At 37.5% G+C, this 26,055-nt stretch overlaps 1 protein-coding gene across 4 annotated transcripts in view; it reads right to left on the bottom strand.

Annotated features, from left to right (window-relative positions):
• Positions 1-26,055, bottom strand: part of SRBD1 (S1 RNA binding domain 1) — a 229,588-nt gene that overhangs the window by 13,626 nt on the left and 189,907 nt on the right. For 2 of the 4 annotated variants that reach the window (XM_022573933.2, XM_022573935.2), the window contains 3 exons: positions 21,069-21,175; positions 19,813-19,989; positions 16,535-16,717 (listed from right to left, as the gene is read on the bottom strand). In XM_022573933.2, coding sequence (XP_022429641.2) covers positions 16,535-16,717; positions 19,813-19,989; positions 21,069-21,175 — 467 coding nt within the window. The remainder of the gene's footprint in view (positions 1-16,534; positions 16,718-19,812; positions 19,990-21,068; positions 21,176-26,055) is intronic. The other 2 variants (XM_022573934.2, XM_022573936.2) reach the window with 1 other exon arrangement.

The following is a 26,055-nucleotide window of genomic DNA, read 5'->3' as shown; positions in this document are numbered from 1 at the left end:
GAAATAACAATTAAATACTAGCTAAAGCTTTATCAAAATGAGTGCCGAGTAAAAATTTAACATTAAATTTCCTGGCATTTCTCAAGTTAAATCAAGAACATAACAACTTTCAAGCTTAACTATCTGGAGCGAATCAGCTTCTTAATGCAGCAGATTCTTTGGGAGGGTGCCAGGTCTCACTGGGACACGTACCAATCAACATAATCTGCGGCACAAAGCACTGCCTCCTGGTACCTCGTTCAAGCAAAAGGGGAAATCGGACACTTGCCTTTGGCTCTCTTGATCTACCAGAATGGCAGGACAAAACCAGAGGAGGCGTGGGGGGTGGCACCCCCCCCCCCCACAGGCTGCTGGCGATTTCACTCAGGGCCCGCAGAGCCAGCGCGATGAAATCACTCACACGTGGAGACACTGTGGCAATTTCTGGAGGATGGTAGAAAATGGGAAATAATCCTCTGTCATGGTCTGTCTCTGTTTTCTAGTCTGTAAAATCTAGGAAAGCCCAGGCTCTGGACACAATACTCTGTGGAGGCTTGGGATTTAATTTGGGGAGGTCCTAAAATCCCTTCAATCCACAAAAGATTCTCAAAGAAGCACTTACTCAACACAATGGCAGAAAGGATGATCGAGAGGTTCTATCAACAGTTTTGCTTACACAACTGCATTGACCTCAGCCAGTTTAGACTACATAAAAAATTTTTTTTAATTGGAATAAAGCTAGACACTTCATTTTGCTCTATTAAAACTGCCAATTCCTGGGCTTCCCTGGTGGCGCAGTGGTTAAGAATCCACCTGCCAACGCAGGGGACACGGGTCCGGAAAGATCCCACATGCCGCAGAGCAACAAAGCCCGTGTGCCACAACTACTAAGTCTGGGCTCTAGAGCCCGCGAGCCACAACTAATGAGCCCACGTGCCACAACTACTGAAGCCTGTGTACCTAGAGCCCATGCTCTGCAACAAAAGAAGCCACCGCAATGAGAAGCCCGCACACCACAATGAAGAGTAGCCCCACTCGAGAAAGCCCGCATGCAGCAACAAAGACCCGATGCAGCCAAAAATAAATAAAATTTAAAAAATAAATAAATTTATAATAAATAAAAACAAAATTGTCAGTCGCTAAGTAGTTCTGTTTCCTCAGTCTTCTCCTATGTAGTCATCTTTCATTCTTTATTTCTATCATTTATTCTTTCATTAAACAAATAATGTCATATCAGTCTGTGTCCTAAAGCCATGAGACTAGAAGACACCACTGGGGAGTGGTGATCAAAGTTTAGTTCTTTAACTTCTCTCTTCCCCCATTGCCCTCCTTTACAACGAGTTTCCACTTCATCCTCCAGTGTCTCTGGCATTCACATAATTTTTGTCATTCATATCCACAATTACTGTCTTTCATACCCTTCATTCAATCTGTCAGCAAATCATATTGACTCTTCTTTAAAAATATACCTAGAATCTGATAACTTCTTACCAACTCTTTTATCATTTTAGTCTCAGTCATCAACATCTTTCCCCTGGATTATTGCACTTAGTCTAACTTGTCTCCCTGTTTCTACCACCACTCCTTATAGTCCCCCTAATACAGCAAACAACAGGATCCTTTTAACATGTAAGTCAGAGCATGTCACTCTTCAGCATAAAACCTTGCTGTGGCTCCTGATTCTGGCTCAGAATTAAGGCCAAGTCCCTATAATAGCCTCCCAATGCCCTTTTCACCTGATCTCCTATTTTTCTCTCCCTTGCTCACTCTGCATTAGCCTCACTGGCTTCCTTGCTATTCCTTGATCATGCCAGGCCTGCTCCCACATTAGGGCCTTTACACTGTCTGGTCCCTCTTCCTGGAACACTCTTCCCCCAGATATCTGCACAGCTAACTCCTTTACTTCCATCAAGACTTTGCTCAAATGTCACCTTGTCAATTAGGTCTACCCTGACCACCCTGCTTAAATTGGCAAGCCCTTATCCATAACCCTGGTAACCCTGATCCCCATTACTCTGCTCTCTTTTTCCCACTGATCTTATCACCTTTATCAACTATACAATTTATTTATTATGCTGGTTGTATACTATCTGTCTCCTTGAGAGCCGGGATCTTTGAATGTACTCCAAGATTGCAGAACAGTACCTGGAATACAGCAGGTACTCACTCAGAAGGTATATGTTTAATGAATGAATGAATGAATGAACAATCTGTTAACTCCAGCCTTGATTAATGGAAAGACAGTAGTGCCATTAACTATTCATCATGGGATAAGAGAGGAAGACCAAGCCTTTTTGTTTGTCTGTCTTGTTTTTTTTTTTTTTTTTTTTTTTTTTTGCGGTACGCGGGCCTCTCACTGTTGTTGCCTCTCCCGTTGCGGAGCACAGGCTCCGGACGCGCAGGCTCAGCGGCCATGGCTCATGGGTGCAGCAGCTCCACGGCATGTGGGATCTTCCCAGACCGGGGCACGAACCCGTGTCCCCTGCATCGGCAGGTTGACTCTCAACCACTGCGCCACCAGGGAAGCCCTGTCTTGTTTTTATATGGGGCCGGTGAGGAGGATTAGTGGGAGGAAAAGAGGGAGTTATAAAGGGAGGGAGAAAGGAGGATACAAGTTTTAGTTTTAGATATATTGAGTTGGAGCTGCTAAGATATTCATGAGAAAATCTCTCACAGATAAATGCAAAAGGAGAGCTAGAGCTTAGGAGAAAGGCCTGGACTAGAGATATTGAAATATAGGATTGGAATTAGCAGTGGAGGGGTGAGAGATAAAGATAGTCATGTGAGTGGATGCAGTCATTCAGGGGAAAATATAGAATAAAAGAAGAAGGAGACTAAGGTAAAAACTTGAAGAATATATACATTTAGAGGGCCAGAGAAAGAAGTCAGGGAAGACAGAATGTGAAAACAGTCATGGAAGAAGATCAGTAAGTTGCTGGTGTCAAATGTTGCAGAATGGGTGAGTGGTTTAAGGACAGAAAGAGGCCACTGATTTTGACAATCAGGAAGTCATTAGTTGAGAGAGTAATTCCAGAAGAGTGGTAAGGATAGAAGCCAATCTATAAAGGCTGGGAGAAAGCAAACAGTAAAAATTAGAGGCAGGTAATTCTGAGAAGTCTGGCAATGAGAAAAAGGAGCACTGAGAGAGAAGTTCTAGGAGGAAGTAAGATAAAAAGTGGTTGCTGCTTTTAGCTTTTAGGAAGTGAAGAATGGGAGACCAGAGCAACAATATGCCCAGGGGGGAAAACAAAAGGGATAAATTATGGAGACATTAAAGATACAAGAGACAGTCATAACATTTTACAAAGTTAAAAGACCTTATTCACTTGGCTGTCACTCTAACACTACCCCACACCAATTTTAGAGGTGAGGCAACTATGACTCAGAGAGACCAAGAGAATGCCAAGGTCAAGTGTCTTTAGCGACAACCAGTGAGACGTGAGAATGGGAAGAGAAGCAGAATCAAGTGATGGAAGGGTAGCTTGGGGAAGTGTGGGACAGAATGAGTAAAGATATGGAGACAATTATAAGGAAGGTAGCTCTCAGTTTTTTCAGTGACGTGGAATGTAAAGTAATCAACTAAATGTGAGAAGATCCTGAAACAAGTAAGAGATTGAGAACAGAAAGGGTTCAAAGGACTACTGAAATAAAAACTACCTGTAGCAATAGTAGGTTTCTTAATCCCATGTTCCCCTTATATCTTCTATAATACGGAGTTTCTTACTGTTTTTAAATGGACATTTACTGAAAACCTCAAATTACCCCTTTCTCTCTTACTTAAAAACACCCTCTGGCAGAGGTGAGTGCAACTCTAGGATGAGTATGCTACTCCTGCTCTTCACCCTCCTTGTCTTTTAAAATGAGAAGATACCAAATGTGGTCACTATCAACCTGCTTATTTTGAAATGTACATGTCTCATTCTAAACAGCATAATGAAAGGAATTCTTTTCAGTGCAATACTCAGGAAACATCATGCCTGCAGCAGAACAGCATAAAATTCTACATACTCTATGTGAAGAATCCATTTCTTACAGATCCCTTAATAAAATAAATAGGCAAAGTTTCCTTTATTGGAGGAGGTAATGTTTTCTCCAGAAGAAAGAGAGAGTCTAATTTCAGCCATGTGATGATAGAGAATAACAGTCAAAGCTAGCATATTACAGATATTCGGGTTTTTTTTTTTCCTTTAGAAGCACACAAAACACAAGCCTTGTTACATTTCTGTGCTGAACACAGACTGTCTTTAAGGGTATGATTCCCTTAAATCTGAAAGACTATTACTATTACATTTAAATCTGGCTCCAAACTAGCTTTTTAATTGTGAGCTCAGGCTTTGGAGTGTCATAGATCTGGTTCAAATCCTGGTTCCACCAGCTGACTTATCTTAGGCATTCTACTTCACCCATCTGAGACTTTGTATACCTAAAGAAGTGGGAATACTAATAGTACTAACCTCGTTAAAACTGCTGTGGGGTTTAAACAAAATGATGCTTCTAAAGTGCCTGGTAATGAGGAAATACTCAATGAATGTTTGTTTTTATTGGACTATTAACTAATCCTCAAATCTGACCTGAGCTATATTTTTTGGTCTCCAACCCTTTAAACATCTTTTTTCCTCTTTCTACTGGCTGAAAGACCTAGCCCAAATGTCACCTCCTGCAAGAAACCTTATAAGAAACTCCTATCTGGAAATGAGATCTTTCTCCTGTGAACAACTTTGTGCTTTGCAAAGGACCCTTACTAATTATTGACCTTTACTATGGTTATTTGTGAATAAGTTTCATCCTCCCTATTTTGGTAGGCTCCTTAGGACCATAAATCACCTCTATTCATTTTTATATTCTTCAGGCCCCACCACAGTGCTTTGTACATTTGAAATCATCAGCAATAAAATTCAGAGTAAAAAATGAAACAGTGCTTTGTACATTTGAAATCATCAGCAATAAAATTCAGAGTAAAAAATGAAACCATAAAGAACATGAAAAAGAATATGGGGAACACTGAATTGATCTTAGAAATCAGGTATCTTAAGAGAAGATCAATTTGCATAAAAGCATGAAAAAGAATAGTAGGTTTACTTCATAAAAATTAAACATTCATATTTCAAAAACATAATAGCATTATAAGCAGATATAAAATTAAATAAACTAGAAAAAAATTCAGCCCATACAACACCTTAATATTTAATAGAGAATCCCTACATGTAAATAAAACTTTTAAGTAATATAAATAATAAAAGTCCAAAAAAAAAGTAGACTTTTTAAAACCACTAAATGACTAACTTAGGTTACAAAATACCATGATCTCAGTTTTCTAAAATATGAATGTGAGAGAGAATATCATAAATACAAAAGTAAAAAGACTTGATGGCTTCACATTTTGTTGTATTTCTGGGAGTGACATCATGGTAGGGTAGCATTAAAGCTATTTATGTTCCTACTGCTTTTCTAATATAAATAAAAATGAAATTTACTGCAATGGAACTTACTTTTACAGAACTGAAGTCAAACCAGTGATGACCTAATCACATCAATAGTGGGCTTTTCTTCCCTGGGAAGGCACTTTTTTAACACTATGTGAAAGTTTGAACTACCTATATGTTGGGTGATGTCTTTACTAAGTATACTTGAAAGCCAGAAAAGACCATCGCAGTTCCAAAGTGGATAACGGGGATGGTAAGCAAAATTAGATAAATTACCAGTTTGTCTCCAGATTTTAAAGGTCAGGAGTTGAACTTCATGTAGAGAAATTTTCCATGAAAAAGTCCTCAAGTACCCTGCTTGTGAGAGACAAGCCTACTCCCAAAGGAAGCATAGCGAAGGGTGCAGTCACTGGTAGGGCTTTTATGCTCCACATGCAGAAACTAGCCCATGTGAAAACTGGTAGAGAAATCCTGTCTGACAGGAGAAACTCAAGATTTCTCAGGCTTGAACACTGCTGGTGGCATTGCAAATCAGTATGTTACTTGGCAATGTATATTAAGAGCCACATAAAGTTTCAAACCCTTTGGCAGAGTAATTCCACTTCTAGGAACCCATCATAAGGAACCCCTACTAGTACTACTATTACTAAACTGCAGTTCCATCACTTGATGGAATATTATTTAGTCTTTTAAAAAGGGATATGCAGAAACAAAAAATTTGTGCTTATATTAGAAAGCAAATAGAAAAACTTATAAACCACATTAGAACTACATCATAGAAACAAACAAAAATTAAAAAAAGACACTGGCTTTGCACAGAGCAAAATGCTATTTTAGTGCCCATGGAGATGTCAATTGTTGCAAGAAGTCTATAAATCCACGTGTACATATGCCTCTTCTCAAACAACAAACACTAAAAATACAATTACTATAATATGAGACCACAATTTTATTTAATATTAAAAAAATGAGAACCACGTGCTAGGATTAAGAATGGGACAAGGATGCCCATTCTCACCACTCTTATTCAACATAGTACTGAAAGTCCTGGCCGTTGTAATAGGCAAGAAAAAGAAATAAAAAGCATGAAGATTAAAAAAGAAGTAGTAAAGCTTTCATCTATTTGCTGATAACATAATTGTTTATATAGGGAAATTTAAAGAATCTACAAACACATACTAAGAACTAGTAAGTGAATTTAGCAAGGCCACGGGATACAAGGTTACTATAAAAAAATCAACTGTGTTTTTACATATTAGCAGCAAACAATTAGCAACAAGTTAAAAAATATTCCATTTACAATAGTGCTGAAAAGAATAAAATACATTTAATAAAACATATGCAAGGCCTCTACACTAGAAACTAAAAAACATTGCTGAGAGAAATGACAGAAGATCTAAATAAATGGAAAGAAAATAAGTTCATGATGAAAAGACTCAAGAAATATTATGAGAACATCAACTGTTCCTAAATTCACCTAGACTCAATGTAATCCCAATCATAATCCCACCAGGTTTTGTTTTTTTTAATGTAAATTGACAAGCTCATTCTAAAGTTTATAGGAAAATCAAATCATCTAGACTATTCAGAGCAATATTAAAAAAACAAAGTTGGAGGACTGACACTACCTGACTTAGAAACTTAGCATAAAACTACAGTAATAAAGATACTGTGGTAATGACAAACAGATCAGTGAAACAGAATAGAGACCCAGAAATAGACCCACACTTACACAGTCATCTGACTTTCAACAAAGGTACAAAACAATGGGTAAAGAAAAGTTGTGTTGTTGCTATTGTTTTTCAAACTGGTGCTGGAATAACTAAATGTTCATAATGAAGAAAGAAAATGAACCTTGACCCCTACTTCAAATCATACACAAAATGTAACTGCAGATATATCACTGACTTAAATGTGAAAGTTAAAACCATCAAGCTTGGGCTTCCCTGGTGGCACAGTAGTTAGGAATCTGCCTGCCAGTGCAGAAGACACTGGTTCGAGCCCTGGTCCAGGAAGATCCCACATGCCACAGAGCAGCTTGGGCCCGGGTGCCACAACTACTGAGCCTGTGCTCTAGAGCCCTCGAGCCACAACTACTGAAGACCACGTGCCTGGAGCCCGAGCTCCACAGTAGGAGAAGCCACCGCAATGAGAAGCCTGTGCGCCACAACTGGAGGCCCGTGCACAGCAACAAAGACCCAATGCAGCCAAAAATAAATAAATAAAATAAATTTATATTAAAAAAAACAAAATTAAAACCATCAAGCTTTAAGAAGAAAACATTGAGGAAAGATTCATGACTTGAGGTAGGCAAAAGTTTCTTAGGACAAATAAAGCAGTAACTTCATATAAAAAAAAACAGATAAATTAGACATCATCAAAATTAAAAACTTCTGCACATCAAAAGACGTTAATCAGAAAATAAAGATGTAAGCCACAAACTGGGACAAAATATTTGTGGAACATATATTTGACAAAGGACTAATATGCAGAATATGTTTTTAGGGGGTAGAGTCAAGATGGTGGTGTGAGAAGACGCTGAGTTAGCATCTTCTCCCCACTAGGGCACCTGGCAGCCACTGGTGAGGGACCCTTACACCCAAGGAGACGGAAGGAACCCCCAAGTGAACCGGTAGGACGTGGGGGACAGAGTGGGGAGGAGAAGTGGAGGCCAGACAGGATCAGCGCCCCTGAGGCCAGGGAGATCAGGAGAAGTAAGCAGGAGGGACCCTCTGGAGGAGCAGGAGAGGAGCTGAGGGTGACTGCCCAGTCCACTCGGGCCTGGAGAGCCTGCTGAGCTCCCAGGCTGGTCCCCTGTCCTCCAAGGCACCCCCACCTACCTGGCCGCATTGGTCTTGGGGGCATACAAAGGAGGCCAAGGGGAGTTCAGGAGAGGCAGGCAGGAGGGACCCTCCAGGAGGAGTGGGAGAGGAGCAGAGGGTGTTTGCCCCACCCACTAGGGCCCTGGTAGCCTGCTGAGCTCCCAGGCTGGTCCCCTGCCCTCCAAGGCCCCCCCGCTGCCAACCCCTGGCTGCATTGGTACTGGGGGCATAGGAAGGACATCAACGGGAGAACAGGAGAGGCAGGTGGGAGGGGCCCTCAGGGACTGGAGGAGCAGGAGAGGAGAGGAGGAGCAGGAATGCCCTGCCCACTCGAGACCAGGAAGCCTGGTGGGCTCCCAGGTGAGGTCCCCCGCCCTCTGAGACCAGGGGTGGGGGGACACGCCTGGGCCCCTTCTGCTCCTTGAGCCTAAGCCCCACCCCCCACAGCCCCCAGGGCCTTTTCCAGCCCTGTGGGCCCTAAGCATAGGCCCCACCCACCACCCAAACCTTGCCCTTGCTTAGGCCCTGCCCTCCACAACCACGGCCTTTCCCCTTGCCTTTTTTTTTTTCTCTTTTCCCTCCATTTTTACTATTGTGGTACTGTTGTACCTTCTGGTTGTTGATTCACCTATATTTTTATTTTTATGTTCTTTCTAACATATCTGTTAGTTTCCTAGTCTAATTTTATTTTTCACTTTGTTATTGTTCTCTCTCTCTCTCTCTCTCTCTCTTCTTTTTTTTGCCACTGCATGCTGCTTGCAGGATCTTGGTTCACGAGCCAGGGGTCAGGTCAAAGCTCCTGTGGTGGGAGGTCTGTGTTGGAACCACTGGACTAACAGAGAACCTCAGATCCCAGGGAATATTAACTGGAGTGAGGTCAAACAGAGGTCCTCATCTCAGCACCAAGACCCAGCTCTACCCAACAGCCACCAAATTCCAGTGTTGGAAGCCTCAGGCCAAATAACCACTAAGACAGGGACACAATCCCACTCAAAAAAAAAAAAAAAAAAAAAGAGACAGCAAAAAAAATACGTCACAGATGAAGGAGCAAGGTAAAAACCTGTAAGACCAAATAAATGAAGAGGAAATAGGCAATCTACCTGAAAAAGAATTCAGAGAGTAAAGATGATCCAGAATCTTGGAAACAGAATGGAAGCATGGATTGAGAAAATACAAAAAATGTTTAACAAAGATCTAAAGAACAAACCAACAGAGATGAACAACACAATAACTGAAATGAAAAATACACTAGAAGGAATCAATAACAGAATAACTGAGGCAGAAGAATGAATAAGTGAGCTGGAAGACAAAATGGTGGAAATAACTGCCAAGGAGCAGAATAAAGAAAAAAGATGAAAAGAATTGAAGACAATCTGAGAGACCTCTGGGACAATGCTAAACGCACCACATTTGAATTACGGGGGTCCCAGAAGAAGAAGAGAAAAAGAAAGGGTCTGAGAAAATATTTGAAGAGATTACAGTTGAAAACTTCCCTAACATGGGAAAGAAAACAGTCACTCAAGTCCAGGAAGCACAGAGAGTCCCATACAGGATAAACTCTAGGAAAAACAAACCAAGACACATATTAATCAAACTAACAAAAATTAAATTCAAGGGAAAAACAAAAAATAACATACAAAGGAGTCCCCATAAGGTTATCAGCCAATTTTTCAGCAGAAACTCTGCAGGCCAGAAGGGAGTTGCAGGATATACATAAAGTGTTGAAAGAGAAAAATCTACAACCAAGATTGCTCTATCCAGCAAGGATCTCATTCAGATGCAAGGGAGAAATCAAAAGCTTTTCAAACAAGGAAAAGCTAAGAGAATTCAGCACCACCAAACCAGCCTTACAACAAACGCTAAAGAAACATGTCTAGGCGGGAAACGCAAGAGAAGAAAAAGACCCACAAAAACAAACCCGAAACAATTAAGAAAATGGTAATAGGAACATACATATCAATAATAACCTTGAATGTAAATGGATTAAATGCCCCAACCAAAAGACAGAGACTGGCTGAACAGATACAAAAACAAGACCCATATATATGCTGTCTACAAAAGACTCACTTCAGACCTAGGGACACATACAGCCTGAAAGTGAGGGGATGGAAAATGATATTCCATGCAAATGGAAATCAAAAGAAAGCTGGAGTAGCAACACTCATATCAGACAAAATAAACTTAAAAATAAAGACTGTTACAAGAGACAAGGAGGGATCCTACATAATGATCAAAGGATCAATCCAAGAAGAAGATATAACAATTATAAATGTTTATGCACCCAACACAGGAGCACCTCAATACATAAGGCAAATGTTAACAACCATGAAAGGAGAAATTGACAGTAACACAGTAATAGTAGGGAACTTTTAACACGCCACTTACACCAATGGACAGATCATCCAAACAGAAAATAAATAAGGAAACACAAGCTTTAAATGACACAATAGACCAGATAGATTTAATTGATATTTATAAAACGTTCCACCGAAAAGTGGCAGAATACCCTTTCTTCTCAAGTGCACATGGAACATTCTCCAGGATAGATCACATCTTGGGTCACAAATCAAGCCTTGGAAAATTTAAGAAAACTGAATTCTTATCAAGCATATTTTCTGACCACAATGCTATGAGACTGGAAATCAATTACAGGAAGAAAATTTGTATAAAACACAAATACATGGAGGCTAAACATGTGCTACTAAATAACCAAGAGATCCCTGAAGAAATCAAAGAAGAAATAAAAAAATACCTAGAAACAAATGACAACAAAAACACGATGACCCAAAACCTATGGGATGCAGCAAAAGCAGTTCTAACAGGGAACTTTATAGCAATTCAATCTCACCTCAAGAAACAAGAAAAATCACAAATAAACAATCTAACCCAACACTGAAAACAACTAGAGAAAGAAGAGCAAAGAAAACCCAAAGTAAGTAGAAGGAAAGAAACCATAAATATCAGAGCAGAAATAAATGAAATAGAAATGAAGAAAACAATAGCAAAGAACAATAAAACGACAAGCTGGTTCTTTGAGAAGATAAACAAAATTGATAAACCCTTAGCCAGATCCATCAAGAAAAAAAGGGAGAGGATGCAAATCAATAAAATTAGAAATGAAAAAGGAGAAATCACAACTGACACTGCAGAAACACAAAGGATTATAAGAGACTACTACAAACAACTATATACCAATAAAATGGACAACCAAGAAGAAATGGACAAATTCTTGGAAAGGTACAATTTTCCAAGATTGAACCAGGAAGCATTAGAAAATATAAACAGACCTATCACAAGTAATGAAATTGAAACCATAATTAAAAATCTTCCAACAAACAAAAGTCCAGGACCAGATGGCTTCACAGGTGAATTCTATCAAACATTTAGAGAAGAGCTAACACCGATCCTTCTCAAACTCTTCCAAAAAATTGCAGAGGGAGAAACACTCCCAAACTCATTCTACGAAGCCACCATCACCCTGATACCAAAACCAGAAAAAGATATCACAAAAAAAGAAAATTATAGGGGAGGGGCTTCCCTGGTGGCACAGTGGATAAGAATCTGCCTGTGAATGCAGGGGATGCAGGTTTGAGCCCTGGTCCGGGAAGATCCCACATGCCACAGAGCGGCTAGGCCTGTGAGCCATGGCCACTGAGCCTGTGCGTCCGGAGCCTGTGCTCCGCAATGGGAGAGGCCACAACAGTGAGAGGCCCGTGTACCGCAAAAAAAAAAAAAAAAAAGAAAAGAAAATTATAGACCAATATCACTGATGAACATAGATGCACAAATCCTGAACAAAATACTAGCAAACAGAATCCTACAACACATTAAAAGAATCATATATACCATGATCAACTGGGATTTACCCCAGGTATGCAAGGATTCTTCAAGATATGCAAATCAATCAATGTGATACACCACATTAACAAATTAAGGAATAAAAACCGTATGATCATCTCAACAGATGCAGAAAAAGCTTCCGACAAAATTCAACACTCATTTACAATAAAAACTCTCCAGAAAATGGGCATAGAGGGAACCTACCTCAACATAATAAAGGCCATATATGAGAAAGCCACAGCAAGCATCATATTTAATGGTGAAAAACTGAAAGCATTTCCACAAAGATCAGGAGCAAGACAAGGATGACCACTCTTGCCACTCTTATTCAACATAGTTTTGGAAGTCCCAGCCATGGCAATCAGAGAAGAAAAAGAAATAAAAGGAATACAAATGGGAAAAGAAGTAAAACTGTCACTGTTTGCAGATGACATGATACTATACATAGAAAATCCTAAAGATGCCACAAGAAAACTACTAGAACTAAACAATGAATTTGGTAAGGTTGTAGGATACAAAATTAATGCACAGAAATCTGTGGCTTTCCTATACACCAACAATGAAAAATCAGAAAGAGAAATTAAGGAAACAATCCCATTTACCATCGCAACAAAAAGAATATCTAGGAAAAAACTTGCTTGTGGAGGTGAAGACTTGTACTCAGAAAACTATAAAACACTGATGAATGAAATCAAAGATGACATAAACAGATGGAGAAATATACTATGTTCTAGACTGGAAGAATCAATATTGTGAAAATGATTATACTACCGAAAGCAATCTACAGATTCAATGCAATCCCTATCAAACTACCAATGGTACTCTTCACAGAATTGGAACAAAAAATTTTACAATTCATATGGAAACACAAAAGACCCTGAATAACCAAAGCAATCTTGAGAAAGAAAAACGGAGTTGGAAAAATCAGGCGCCCCAACTTCAAACTATACCACAAAGCTACAGTAATCAAGACAGTATGGTACTGGCACAAAAATAGAAATATAGACCAATGGACAAGATAGAAATCCCAGAGATAAACCCATGCACATATGGTCACCTAATTTATGACAAAGGAGGCAAGAATGTACAATGGAGAAAAGACAGCTTCTTCAATACGTGGTGCTAGGAAAACTGGATAGCTACATGTAAAGAATGAAATTAGAACACTTCTTAACACCATACACAAAAATAAACTCCAAATGGATTAAAGACCTAAATGTAAGACCAGACACTGTAAAAGTCTTAGAGGAAAACATAGGAAATATACTCTCTGACATAAACCACAGCAAGATCTTTTTTGACCCACCTCCTAGAGTTACAGAAATAAATATAAAAATAAACAAATGGGACTTAATTAAACTTAAAAGCTTTTGCACAGCAAGGGAAACCATAAATAAGACAAAAAGACAACCCTCAGAATGGGAGAAAATATTTGCAAATGAAACAACAGACAAAGGATTAATCTCCAAAATATACAAACAGCTCATGAAGCTCGATATCAAAAAAACAAACAATCCAATTAAAAATGGGCAGAAGACCTAAATAGACATTTCGCCAAGGAAGACATACAGATGGCCAAGAGGCACATGAAAAGATGGGTCAACATCACTAATTATTAGAGAAATGCAAATCAAAACTAGAATGAGGTATCACCTCATGCCAGTCAGAATGGCTATGATCAAGAAATAGAGAAACGATAAATGTTGGAAAGGGTGTGGTGAAAAGGGAACCCTCCTGCACTGTTAGTGGGAATGTAAATTGATACAACCACTATGGAAAACAGTATGGAGGTTCCTTAAAAAACTAAAAATAGAATTACCATATGATCCAGCAATCCCATTACTGGGCATATACCCTGAGAAAACCATAATTCAAAAAGAGTCATGCACCACAGTGTTCACTGCAGCACTACTTACAATAGCCAGGACATGGAAGCAACCTAAGTGTCCGTTGACAGATGAATGGATAAAGAAGATGTGGCACATTTACACAATGGAATATTACTCAGCCATAAGAAGAAACGAAATTGAGTTATTTTTAGTGAGGTGGGTGTACTTTGAGTCTGTCACACAGAGTGAATCAAGTCAGAAAAACAAATACTGTATTCTAACGCATATATATGGATCTAAAAAAAAAATACATGGTACTGATGAACATAGTTGCAGGGCAGGAATAAAGATGTAGACATAGAGAATGGACTTGAGGACACGGGGTGGGAGGGGGAAACTGGGTTGAAGTGTGAGTAGCATCAACATATATACACTACCGAATGTAAAATAGCTAGCAGGAAGCAGTAGCATAGCACAGGGAGATCAGCTCGGTGTTTTGCAATGACCTAGAGGGGTGGGAAAGGGAGGATGGGAGGGAGGCTCAAGAGGAAGGGAATACGGGGACACATGTATGCATATGGCTGATTCACTTTGGTGTACAACAGAAGCTAACACAGTATTGTGAAGCAATTATACTCCAATAAAGATCTATTAAAAAAGAAAAAGCATATGTTTTTAACATTCCCACAACTCAATAATAAAAAAGGTAAACAACTCAATTAGAAAATGGCTAAATGATATGAACAGACAGTTCGCAAAAGAAGCTACACAAATGGCTAATAAGCACATGAAAAAGTGCTCACTGTCACCAGGGAAATGCAAATTAAAACCACAAACAGATACTACCACATTACACACATATACTAGAATGGCTAAAATTAAAAAGACTAACATCAAATGATGGCAAAGAGAACTCTTAGCATCGTTGGTGAAGTGTAAAATGGTACAACTACACTGGAGCATAGTCTAGAAGTTTCTAAGAAAACTAAACACTCACCTGATTTATGACCCAGCAAATCCTCTCCTAAGTAATTTTCCAAGATAAATGAAAAAAAATGTCAACAACAACAAAAAATTATAGAAGAATGTTCATAGCAGTTTTACTCATAATAACCAAAAACTGGAATAACCAAAAAACTGGAAATAGGCAAGCTTCCTTCAATAAGGAGAATAAACTATGGTACAGTCATACAATGGCATATTATTCAGCAATAAAAATACTTATCCATGTTACAACATGAATTAAAAATCTCTAAACATGTTGAAAGAAGCTTTATACAAAAGAGTACACTGTGTGATATCATTTACACGAAGTTCAAGAAGAGGCAAACTAATCTGGCTGAAGAAATGAGAACACATGGTTAGTGCTGAGAGGCTAGGCAGGGATTTTCTAGAAAGAGGTACAAGGGAACGTTCTAGGATGATGGCAATGTTTTTTATCTTGATAGAGGTTTGGGTTACACAGATGTAGGTATTTATTTGCCAAAATTCAGCTCTTGAACACTTATAATTAAAATGTATATGAATTTTACTTCAAAAGAAAAAAAAATTAGGAATTATTGAGTTCTAGTTAATGATATACATGCCAAAGTATTAGCTAGCAGTGTGCTGATATCTGCAATTTTCTTTAAAATATGTATAAAGAAAGAGATGGACTCATGGACAAATAGAGGGGTAGGTAAGTGGAAAAACAGGCATAGTAAAATGTAAATGATAAAATCTGGATGTGGGTATACAGGAATTCACTGCAAAATTTCTTTTCAACTTTTCTTTATGTTAAAATTTTTCACAGTAAAATGTTGGGAGAAAAACAGATACGACTGCTTTTGATGTTGACAGAATATTATTTTTTACTTCCTTTTTTTATTTTCTAAGTTTTCTATAATGTGCAGTAGTCTTTACGATCTTAAACATTTTTAAAAGAAACTAAAATTATATTTCTTAAAATAATCAAATATAAATTACTTTTAAAACAAGTTAAAAATCTTACTTTAGATTCAATGGAAATTAAAATATCCACTATTTTAAAACTCACTGTCATTTAATTCACTAAAAGCCTTAAAATATTTAGTTATGTAGGAGGTCATGGTTTTTGAACTAATTAAAATTTTTCAACTAATCAAATGTGGTATCAAAGTTTTCTTTTTTAATGTCTAATATTAAAGTTTCCCTTCTACTCAAACTTCCCCCTGTGTTAATTAATGTATGCTCATTAAAAGTACATCATTTCTTAAATTCTATAATAACTAAGCAGGGCAACATTTCTTAAGAAATCTGAGAGTTGGCTGTTTACTAAAGGGCTTTATCTTTAGATAAGCACAAGCGTTAAGCCAGGTGCTAGTCATTTGTGTCTTGTTAATTTCCAAAACAAACAGAGGAGAGTGCCATGCTATTTCCATTACACCCACTTCACCATTAGGACCAGGGTTTATGAGCTTGACATTGCTCCAGGAATAATGGTTTCATTCCTCACTGAAATAAAATAATGTGCCGCATAAGTCAGCAATGTGGAACTTCTGAAAAATGTTGTCATGTTAAACATGGTCATATTTTTAAAGTCTCCATTATGCCAAAAAAAGGCCATTTGCTGTAGAGAACTCACTCTGGGCACAGAAAACTCTCACATGGGCCTCAGACTTACCTCATCGCTATGTCATATGATTCCGGGTGAATACAAGTTTGGTCCAAAGGATTTGGCTTTAGTACAGCATTCGCTGCAGTTTTGCTCTTCTTCTTGCTTTGCTTCTCATTTGTGACTTCAACACCTGCTGAAGATGCCACAGCAACTCCCCGCTTTTCACCAGCAGATTCAGTTTGCTGACTACTGTAACCATTCAAAACAACATGGGGGCGGTGGGGGGAGGGAGGGTTAGGGGGTGGGCAGAAAAGAGTCTTTAATTAGAAATGTGCTTATTTCTCTGCCATACAAATATACACAAACAGCAACCAGATTCTGACCGTTCACTTCACAGAAATTACCACTTAGCTTAAACACTGTTAATAGGGTTTTCCGTTACTTAAAGCCAAAAACATTCTTAAGTGATTCTGCCTGTATAACTGGCATTCTAGGAGAGAACAGAGAGAAACGGAGGAAAATTAATTAAATAAGGAGAAGGCGAAGGTGATTTCTCAGAGCTGAAGAAAAAGCTCCCCAACGGAATCTACTGAGTATAAAATAGAATGAATGGGAAAAGAATGAGAAAGACATATTGACATAACATGGGGAAACTTTAGAATATAATTTTTAAAATTAAAGAGAGAAAAATAAAACAGATTATTGAAAGGAACTAGAATCAGACTGGCATCAGTTTTCTTACTGACAAACATCAGATGCCAGAACACAGTGGAATAATATTTTAAAAGTCTGAGACAAAATGATTTTGAATCTAGAATCATATACCTAGCCAAAGTAGCATTCAAATTGAAATCATTTTCAGACATGTAAGGACTGAAGTACAACCCATATAATATACCCTCTCTGAAAAGAGTTTCTTAAGTATATACCCCAGCAAAAACAATGAATTCACGAAAAATGATAATGTGGGCTACAAGAAACAGTGATGAGCACAGAAACCACAAAAAAATTATTAGGTTAAATAACTGCTCATGAATGATGTAGAAAATATATTAAAAGGACACAGTCTGAAACTAAAATCCCAGATCATCTCACCATAGCACATAGTGTGGAAGGCAGGAAGATTGGTAAAGAGACCTAAGGTTCTAGTCTTCTCCAGGAGGAGGACAGAGAAACATATTAACTCCAGAGACCAATCCAAATCAAATTTAAAGATAATCACCAGAAGAATAAAAGTAAGATGTACAAACTGAAATCACTAAGAGGAGATAAAAATGAGTAAGGAAGACAAGAAGAGAAACAGGGAGAAAACGTGTTAACTGATAAATCCAACAAACAGCATGAAAGGAAAAGAATCAGAAGGCATGAAGAGAAAATATATAATAAGATGGAAGATCAAGTCCAAACACATCAATAAATATAATAAATGTGAATGTATTAGTAAGACTGAGCAAACCTAGAAAATCTATTTGTTTATAAGAGTCATAAAAACTTGAATGTCATAGAAAGTTTGAAAATAAAAAATACCAAGCATATTCTGAAAAGGTAGATATAGCAACAATGCCAGCAAACAAAACAGATTTCAAAGTAAAAAAACATTCAATGAGATAGCAAGAGGCATTCTGAATAAAAGTATGACCTATCAAGGAGATACAATAGTCATGAATCTTCAAGTCCTTCGTTACCAGTTGAAAAAATTTAAGGCTTTAAAACAACCCAAATGTTCATCAACAGGGCACTGATTAGATTAAATTACAGTCCATCTGTAAATTAAATACTGTGCAGGCATTATATATAAATGATAATTTATATATAATGATATAAATAAATATATAAATCAATATGTAATATTTGGAAAAAGATCCAGGATATTTTACTGAAACTAATAAAACAAGTTTCAAATAGTGGTATAGCATGATTCCTTCTGTATGCATTTAAAAATAACAAATATGTTATTAATTTACATAAATTAATTTTCAGGAAGCAATATATAAGAAACTATTTGAAGTGACAAGTTGAGGTGCCCTTTTCATTTTATTCTTTTTTATACTGTTTGAATTTTCTAACCAAGTGTTCAAAAAACATAAAGTAAGAAACCCAGTTTTTTTTGCTTCTGGGTTTGGTGGTCTACTTAGAAAGAACTTCCACTACTCCAGCGGTCTGCAAAATTTACCCATGTTTTTTTCTGGTACTTTTACAGTTTTACTTTTTCCATTTAAGTGTATGATCCATCTGGAATTTATTTGGGTATAAGGTATGGGGTAGGACTGTATTTTCTCCCACACATACCAAATTCCAGTTGTCATAATGCCACTTACTGGATAATTAATCAATTTTTCCAACTATTTGAAATATCACCTTTATCATAAACTAAATTCCCTCTGGGTTTGATATATTTCAGACTCCTGTTCTACCTGTTTCTACATCAAAACCAAACTGCTTAATTACTATGGCTTTATAATATATTCTACTATCCAGTGGGGCTGGTTTTTCCTTAGTCTTTTCCAGGAAAAAAAAAATTATTATTATAACTTTGTCAAAAGAAAAAAATACACATGAATGAATCAGGTAGTCCCAAAGAAGCAAATAAATAAAAGCCATTCTTTCATGATTACAAAATGCTAAGAAGCTTACCAAATTTCTTTGCATTTGTGCTACCAGGATTAGAAAGCAAGGATTTAGCTCTTAATCGACACATCTGATAATTAATGCTTTGGCCAGTTTTCAGTGAGGAAGGAGCGGGGAAACCCAACTATGCTTAGGGTAAAAGCTGTCAGTATGAAGTGGTCATTGAGAAGTCCTCTTTGTTACCTCATCTTATACCAGTCCTTCCTACTTGTGGTGCTCCAATCACACTGGCCTTAGTTTCATTTCCTGAATACACCAAAGTTGGTTCTGCCTTAGGATGTTGCACATGTACTGTTTCCTCTGCTTGGAATGCCCTCCTTCTGATCCCTGTGTGACTGGCTCCTTCATTTCATTCAAAACTCAGCTCAAATAACTTTTCAATGAATAACTCATATAAAGCAGTTTATTGCTCCCCAAAGGCAGTATCATATTGCTTTGTTTTAATTTTTATAACACTTATTACATCTGAAACTATTTATTTTTACTAGTTTATTTATTGTCTGTCTCATTCATTAAAATTTAACTTCATGAGGCCAGGGAATTTGTTGATTTGCTCACTGCTGTATTCCCAGTGCCTAGCAAAGATTAGACAGTTGACACATATTGAATGAAGGAATGACCAAATAGACAGCTAGGATTTATGCCAGTGAGAAGGATGGGTAACAGAAAGAGAGGAGGTTGATAATAGAACAGACAGCGTACACTTCAATAATGACCTGCAAAATGTTCGAATATAATCCTGGTTGACTCTGATGAAACCAGCACACTGTTGGAAAGATTTTGGACCTAGCCCTTTCACTTTCTTCAGCTGTTCTCGGTTGATGAATGGCCCATTTTTCTCACGCCATTCAATAATATTTTTGGCTCGGTTGGCATTGAGTCCAGCAATATGCCTAAAAAAGTAAACAAAATGAGTTATGTGGCCAATGTAATTGTTCTAAGAGTACTGAAAGAAAAGATCTCATCTGAAAAGACAATGATATAAAACATTTGCATCATAAAAGCAACTATAATTACATCTTGTCATATGACTCTACACTATTCACATTCCTTGTGTTTCTGAATCAAGTAATAATTCTGCCTATTCCTGGTTAGCTTACAAAGTGAGTTAGCAGTAGAAGTTACAATAGCTACAGCTGCATTGTACTATTCTATTTTTTTGATCAGCCTGTTCTCATTAGTAAAGACTTGAACTATAGAAAGGTACTTATTCATGATATAAAAACTCTATCATTACACAGTTGGCTTGGTGTTAATTAGAGAATCTTAATTTTATTACAGAATTCCATATATGGCATTATGGAATGTTTGTCGCTGTGGTAGAAAAGCAACACCTAACAATGCAAGGGATATTTTCTGCTATTCCAATTTCAAAGCAGAAAGATCCATATTTTTTCCAGAGGTCCAGAATTTCATGCTGCATCAGCAGAACTGTATAATAAATGCAAGACGAGGAACAAAAAATCAGCTCTTCTACAGCCACAGGAGAAAAAAGAAGAACGTATAAGACATGATCACAGTACAATGAAGATATTGAGATGTGACTTGTGGAATCAAGGTAAAAATATGGTAACTATACCTTGAACCCTCAGGATTTATCTTTTGGTGACTGCCAGCTTTGACAGATGTAAGCAAGAGACTGAACTAGTGAAAAATATCTACTCTCCTGTGGTGGGAAACAGCTCTTTTCCATGTTAACCTAATTTAAATTCTATTAGCGACATTAATGCACTCGATAGTCACCATATGTTTTTCACGTTAGATTTCCAGTATTAAAAATAACATGAATTGTTATAACTCTTTTCTTAAATGATGCCTTCCGCTCTGATTACCTAAAGCAATGTATGAACTCAAAGATTTTTCTATACTTGACAACTTTATACACGTGTCCCCTTGCTCTAGCTGAGTTTGAACTGGATAGCAAGTAAAACTCAAGATTCTGTGATCTTCAGCCACAGATTTCTTGTCTCACCTTAACAAAACTTCTGAACAGATGTTAATATCCACTCCCACAAAGCTGACACATTCTTCTACAACACTATCCAGTGTGGCCTTGAGTAGCGTCTGAGACACATCGTGCTGAAAAGACAAAGATCAAATATGAATCAAAAGTAAAGAACATGCAAAAAACCACATTAAAAAAAAGACAGACAAGATGAAAAGGCAGAGGGCTAAGTACCAGATGAGGGAACAATAGAAAACCCCAGAAAAACAACTAAATGAAGTGGAGATAGGAAACCTTCCAAAAAAAGAATACAGAATAATGACAGTGAAGATGATCCAGACCTCGGAAAAAGAATGGAGGCAAAGATCGAGAAGATGCAAGAAATGTTTAAGAAAGACCTACAAGAATTAAAGAACAAACAGAGATGAACAATACAATAACTGAAATGAAAACCACACTAGAAGGAATCAATAGCAGAATAACTGAGGCAGAATGGATAAGTGACCTGGAAGACAGAATGGTGGAATTCACTGCTGTGGAACAGAATAAACAAAAAATAAGGAAAAGAAATGAAGACAGCCTAAGACACCTCTGGGACAACATTAAACACAAAAACATTCGCATTATAGGGGTCCCAGAAGGAGAAGAGAGAAAGGACCAGAGAAAATATTTGAACAGATTATAGTCGAAAAGTTTCCTAACGTGGGAAAGGAAAGAGCCACCTAAGTCCAGGAAGCACAGAGAGTCCCATACAGGATAAACCCAAGGAGAAACACACCGAAACACATAGTAATCAAATTGGCAAAAATTAAAGACAAAGAAAAATTATTGAAAGCAGCAAGGGAAAAACGACAAATAACATACAAGGGAACTCCCATAAGGTTAACAGCTGACTTCTCAGCAGAAACTCTACAAACCAGAAGGGAGTGGCATGATATACTTAAAGTGATGAAAGGGAAGAACCTACAACCAAGATTACTCTACCGGGCAAGCATCTCATTCAGATTCGATGGAGAAAACAAAAGCTTGACAGACAAGCAAAAGCTAAGAGAATTCAGCACCACCAAACCAGCCCTACAACAAATGACAAAGGAACTTCTCTAAGTGGGAAACACAAGAGAAGAAAAGGACCTATGAAACCAAACCCAAAACAATTAAGAAAATGGTCATAGGAACATACATATCGATAATCACCTTAAACGTGAATGGATTAAATGCTCCAACCAAAAGACACAGGCTTGCTGAATGGATACAAAAACAAGACCCATCTATATGCTGTCTACAAGAGACCCACTTCAGGTCTAGGGACATATACAGACTGAAAGTGAGGGGATGGAAAAAGATATTCCATGCAAATGGAAATCAAAAGAAAGCTGGAGTAGCAATACTCATACTGATAAAATAGACTTTAAAATAAAGAATGTTACAAGAGACAGGGAAGGACACTACATAATGATCAAGGGATCAATCCAAGAGAAGATATAACAATTGTAAATATTTTTGCACCCAACATAAGACAACTGCAACTGCTAACAGCTATAAAAGAGGAAATCGACAGTAACACAGTAATAGTGGGGGACTTTAACACCTCACTTACAAAAATGAACAGATCATCCAAAATGAAAACAAATAAGGAAACAGAAGCTGTAAATGACACAAAAGACCAGACAGATTTAATTGATATTTATAGGACATTCCATCCAAAAAGAGCAGATTACACTTTCTTCTCAAGTGCGCATGGAACATTCTCCAGGATAGATCACATCTTGGGTCACAAATCAAGCCTCAGTAAATTTAAGAAAACTGAAATCATATCAAGCATCTTTTCTGACCACAATGCTATGAGATTAGAAATCAATTAAAGGGAAAAAAACTAAAAAACACAAACACATGGAGGCTAAACAATACGTTACTAAATAACCAAGAAATCACTGAAAAAATCAAAGGGGAAATCAAAAAATATCTAGAGACAAATGACAATGAAAACATGATGATCCAAAACCTATGGGATGCAGCAAAAGCAGTTCTAAGAGGGAAGCTTATAGCTATACAAGCCTACCTCAAGAAACAAGAAAAACCTCAAATAAACAATCTAAACTTACACCTAAAGGAACTAGAGAAAGAAGAAAAAACAAAACCCAAAGTCAGCAGAAGGAAAGAAATCATAAAGATCAGATCAGAAATAAATGAAATAGAAACAAAGAAAACAATAGCAAAGATCAATAAAACTAAAAGCTGGTTTTTTGAGAAGATAAACAAAATTGATAAACCATTAGGCAAAATTATCAAGAAAAAGAGGGAGAGGACTCAAATCAATAAAATTAGAAACGAAAAAGGAGAAGTTACAACAGACACCGCAGAAATACAGAGGATCCTAAGAGACTACTACAAGCAACTCTATGCCAATAAAATGGACAACCTGGAAGAAATGGACAAATTCTTAGAAAGGTATAAACTTCCAAGACTGAACCAGGAAGAAATAGAAAATATGAACAGACCAATCACAAGTAATGAAATTGAAACTGTGATTAAAAATCTTCCAACAAACAGAAGTCCAGGACCAGATGGCTTCACAGGTGAATTCTATCAAACACTGAGAGAAGAGTTAACACTGATCCTTCTCAAAATCTTCCAAAAAATTGTGGAGGAAGGAACACTCCCAAACTCATTCTATGAGGCCACCATCACCCTGATACCAAAACCAGACACAGATACTACAAAAAAAAGAAAATGACAGACCAATATGACTGATGAATATAGATGCAAAAATCCTCAACAAAATACTAGCAAACAGAATCCAACAACACATTAAAAGGATCATACACCATGATCAAGTGGGATTTATCCCAGGGATGCAGGGATTCTTCAATATACACAAATGAATCAATGTGATAAACCATATTAACAAATTGAAGAATAAAAACCATATGATCATCTCAATAGATGCAGAAAAAGCTTTTGACAAAATTCAACACCCATTTATGATAAAAATTCTCCAGAAACTGGGCATAGAGGGAACCTACCTCAACATAGTAAAGTCCATATACAACAAACCCACAGCAAACATCATTCTCAATGGTGAAAAATTGAAAGCATTTCCTCTAAGATCAGGAACAAGACAAGGATGTCCACCCTCACCAATATTATTCAACATAGTTTTGGAAGTCCTAGCCATGGCAATCAGAGAAGAAAAAGAAATAAAAGGAATACAAATTGGAAAAGAAGAAGTAAAACTGTCACTGTTTGCAGATGACATGATATACTATACATAGAGAATGCTAAAGATGCCACCAGAAAACTACTAGAGCTAATCAACGAATTTGGCAAAGTTGCAGGACACAAAATTAATGCACAGAAATCTCTTGCATTCCTATACACTAATGATGAAAAATCTGAAAGAGAAATTAAGGAAACACTCCCATTTACCACTGCTACAAAAAGAATAAAATACCTAGGAACAAACTTACCTAGGGAGACAAAAGACCTGTATGCAGAAAACTATAAGACACTGATGAAAGAAATTAAAGATGACACCAACAGATGGAGGGATATACCATGTTCTGGGATTGGAAGAATCAATATTGTGAAAATGACTATACTACCCAAAGCAGTCTACAGATTCAATGCGATCCCTATCAAATTACCAGTGGCATCTTTTACGGAACTAGAACAAATAATCTTAAAATTTGTATGGAGACACGAAAGACCCCAAATAGCCAAAGTGGTCTTGAGGGAAAAAAACGGAGCTGGAGGAATCAGACTCCCTGACTTCAGACTATACTACAAAGCTACAGTAATCAAGACAATATGGTACTGGCACAAAAATAGAAACACAGATCAATGGAACAAGATAGAAAGCCCAGAGATAAACCCACACACCTATGGTCAACTAATTTATGACAAAGGAGGCAAGGATATACAATGGAGAAAAGACAGTCTCTTCAATAAGTGGTGCTGGGAAAACTGGACAGCTACATGTAAAAGAATGGAATTACAACACTCCCTAACACTATACACAAAAATAAACTCCAAATGGATTCAAGACCTAAATTTAAGACCAGACACCATAAAACTCTTAGAGGAAGATATAGGAAGAACACTCTTTGACGTAAATCACAGCAAGATCTTTTTTGATCCACCTCCTAAAGTAATGGAAATAAAAACAAAAATAAACAAATGGGACCTAATGAAACTTCAAAGCTTTTGCACAGCAAAGGAAACCATAAACAAGACGAAAGGACAACCCTCAGAATGGGAGAAAATATTTGCAAACGAATCAACGGACAAAGGATTAATCTCCAAAATATATAAACAGCTCATGCAGCTAAATATTAAAGAAACCAACAACCCAATCCAAAAATGGGCAGAAGACCTAAATAGACATTTCTCCAAAGAAGACATACAGATGGCCAAGAAGCACATGAAAAGCTGCTCAACATCACTAATTATTAGAGAAATGCAAATCAAAACTACAATGAGGTATCACCTCACACCAGTCAGAATGGGCATCAACAGAAAATCTACACACAACAAATGCTGGAAAGGGTGGAGAAAAGGGAACCCTCTTGCACTGTTGGTGGGAAGGTAAATTGATACAGCCACTATGGAGAACAGTATGGAGGTTCCTTAAAAAACTAAAAATAGAATTACCATATGATCCAGCAATCCCACTACTGGGCATATACCCAGAGAAAACCATAATCCAAAAAGACACATGCACCCCTATGCTCACTGCAGCACTATTTACAATAGCCAGGACATGGAAGCAACCTAAATGCCCATCGACAGACGAATGGATAAAGAAGATGTGGTACATATATACAATGGAATATTACTCAGCCATAAAAAGGAACGAAAGTGGGTCATTTGTTGAGATGTGGATGGATCCAGAGACTGTCATACAGAGTGAAGTAAGTCAGAAAGAGAAAAACAAATATCGTATATTAACGCATATATGTGGAACCTAGAGAAATGGTACAGATGACCCGGTCTGCAGGGCAGAAGTTGAGACACA

The sequence above is a fragment of the Delphinapterus leucas genome, chromosome 13 (genome assembly GCF_059928025.1).
Source record: "Delphinapterus leucas isolate spDelLeu-1000000601 "Yukka" chromosome 13, BTC_Dleu_Yukka2, whole genome shotgun sequence".
In the NCBI taxonomy this organism is placed as follows: domain Eukaryota; kingdom Metazoa; phylum Chordata; class Mammalia; order Artiodactyla; family Monodontidae; genus Delphinapterus; species Delphinapterus leucas.
The sequence above is the reverse complement of the archived record's forward strand: the minus strand, read 5'-3'. Positions and strand labels throughout refer to the sequence as shown.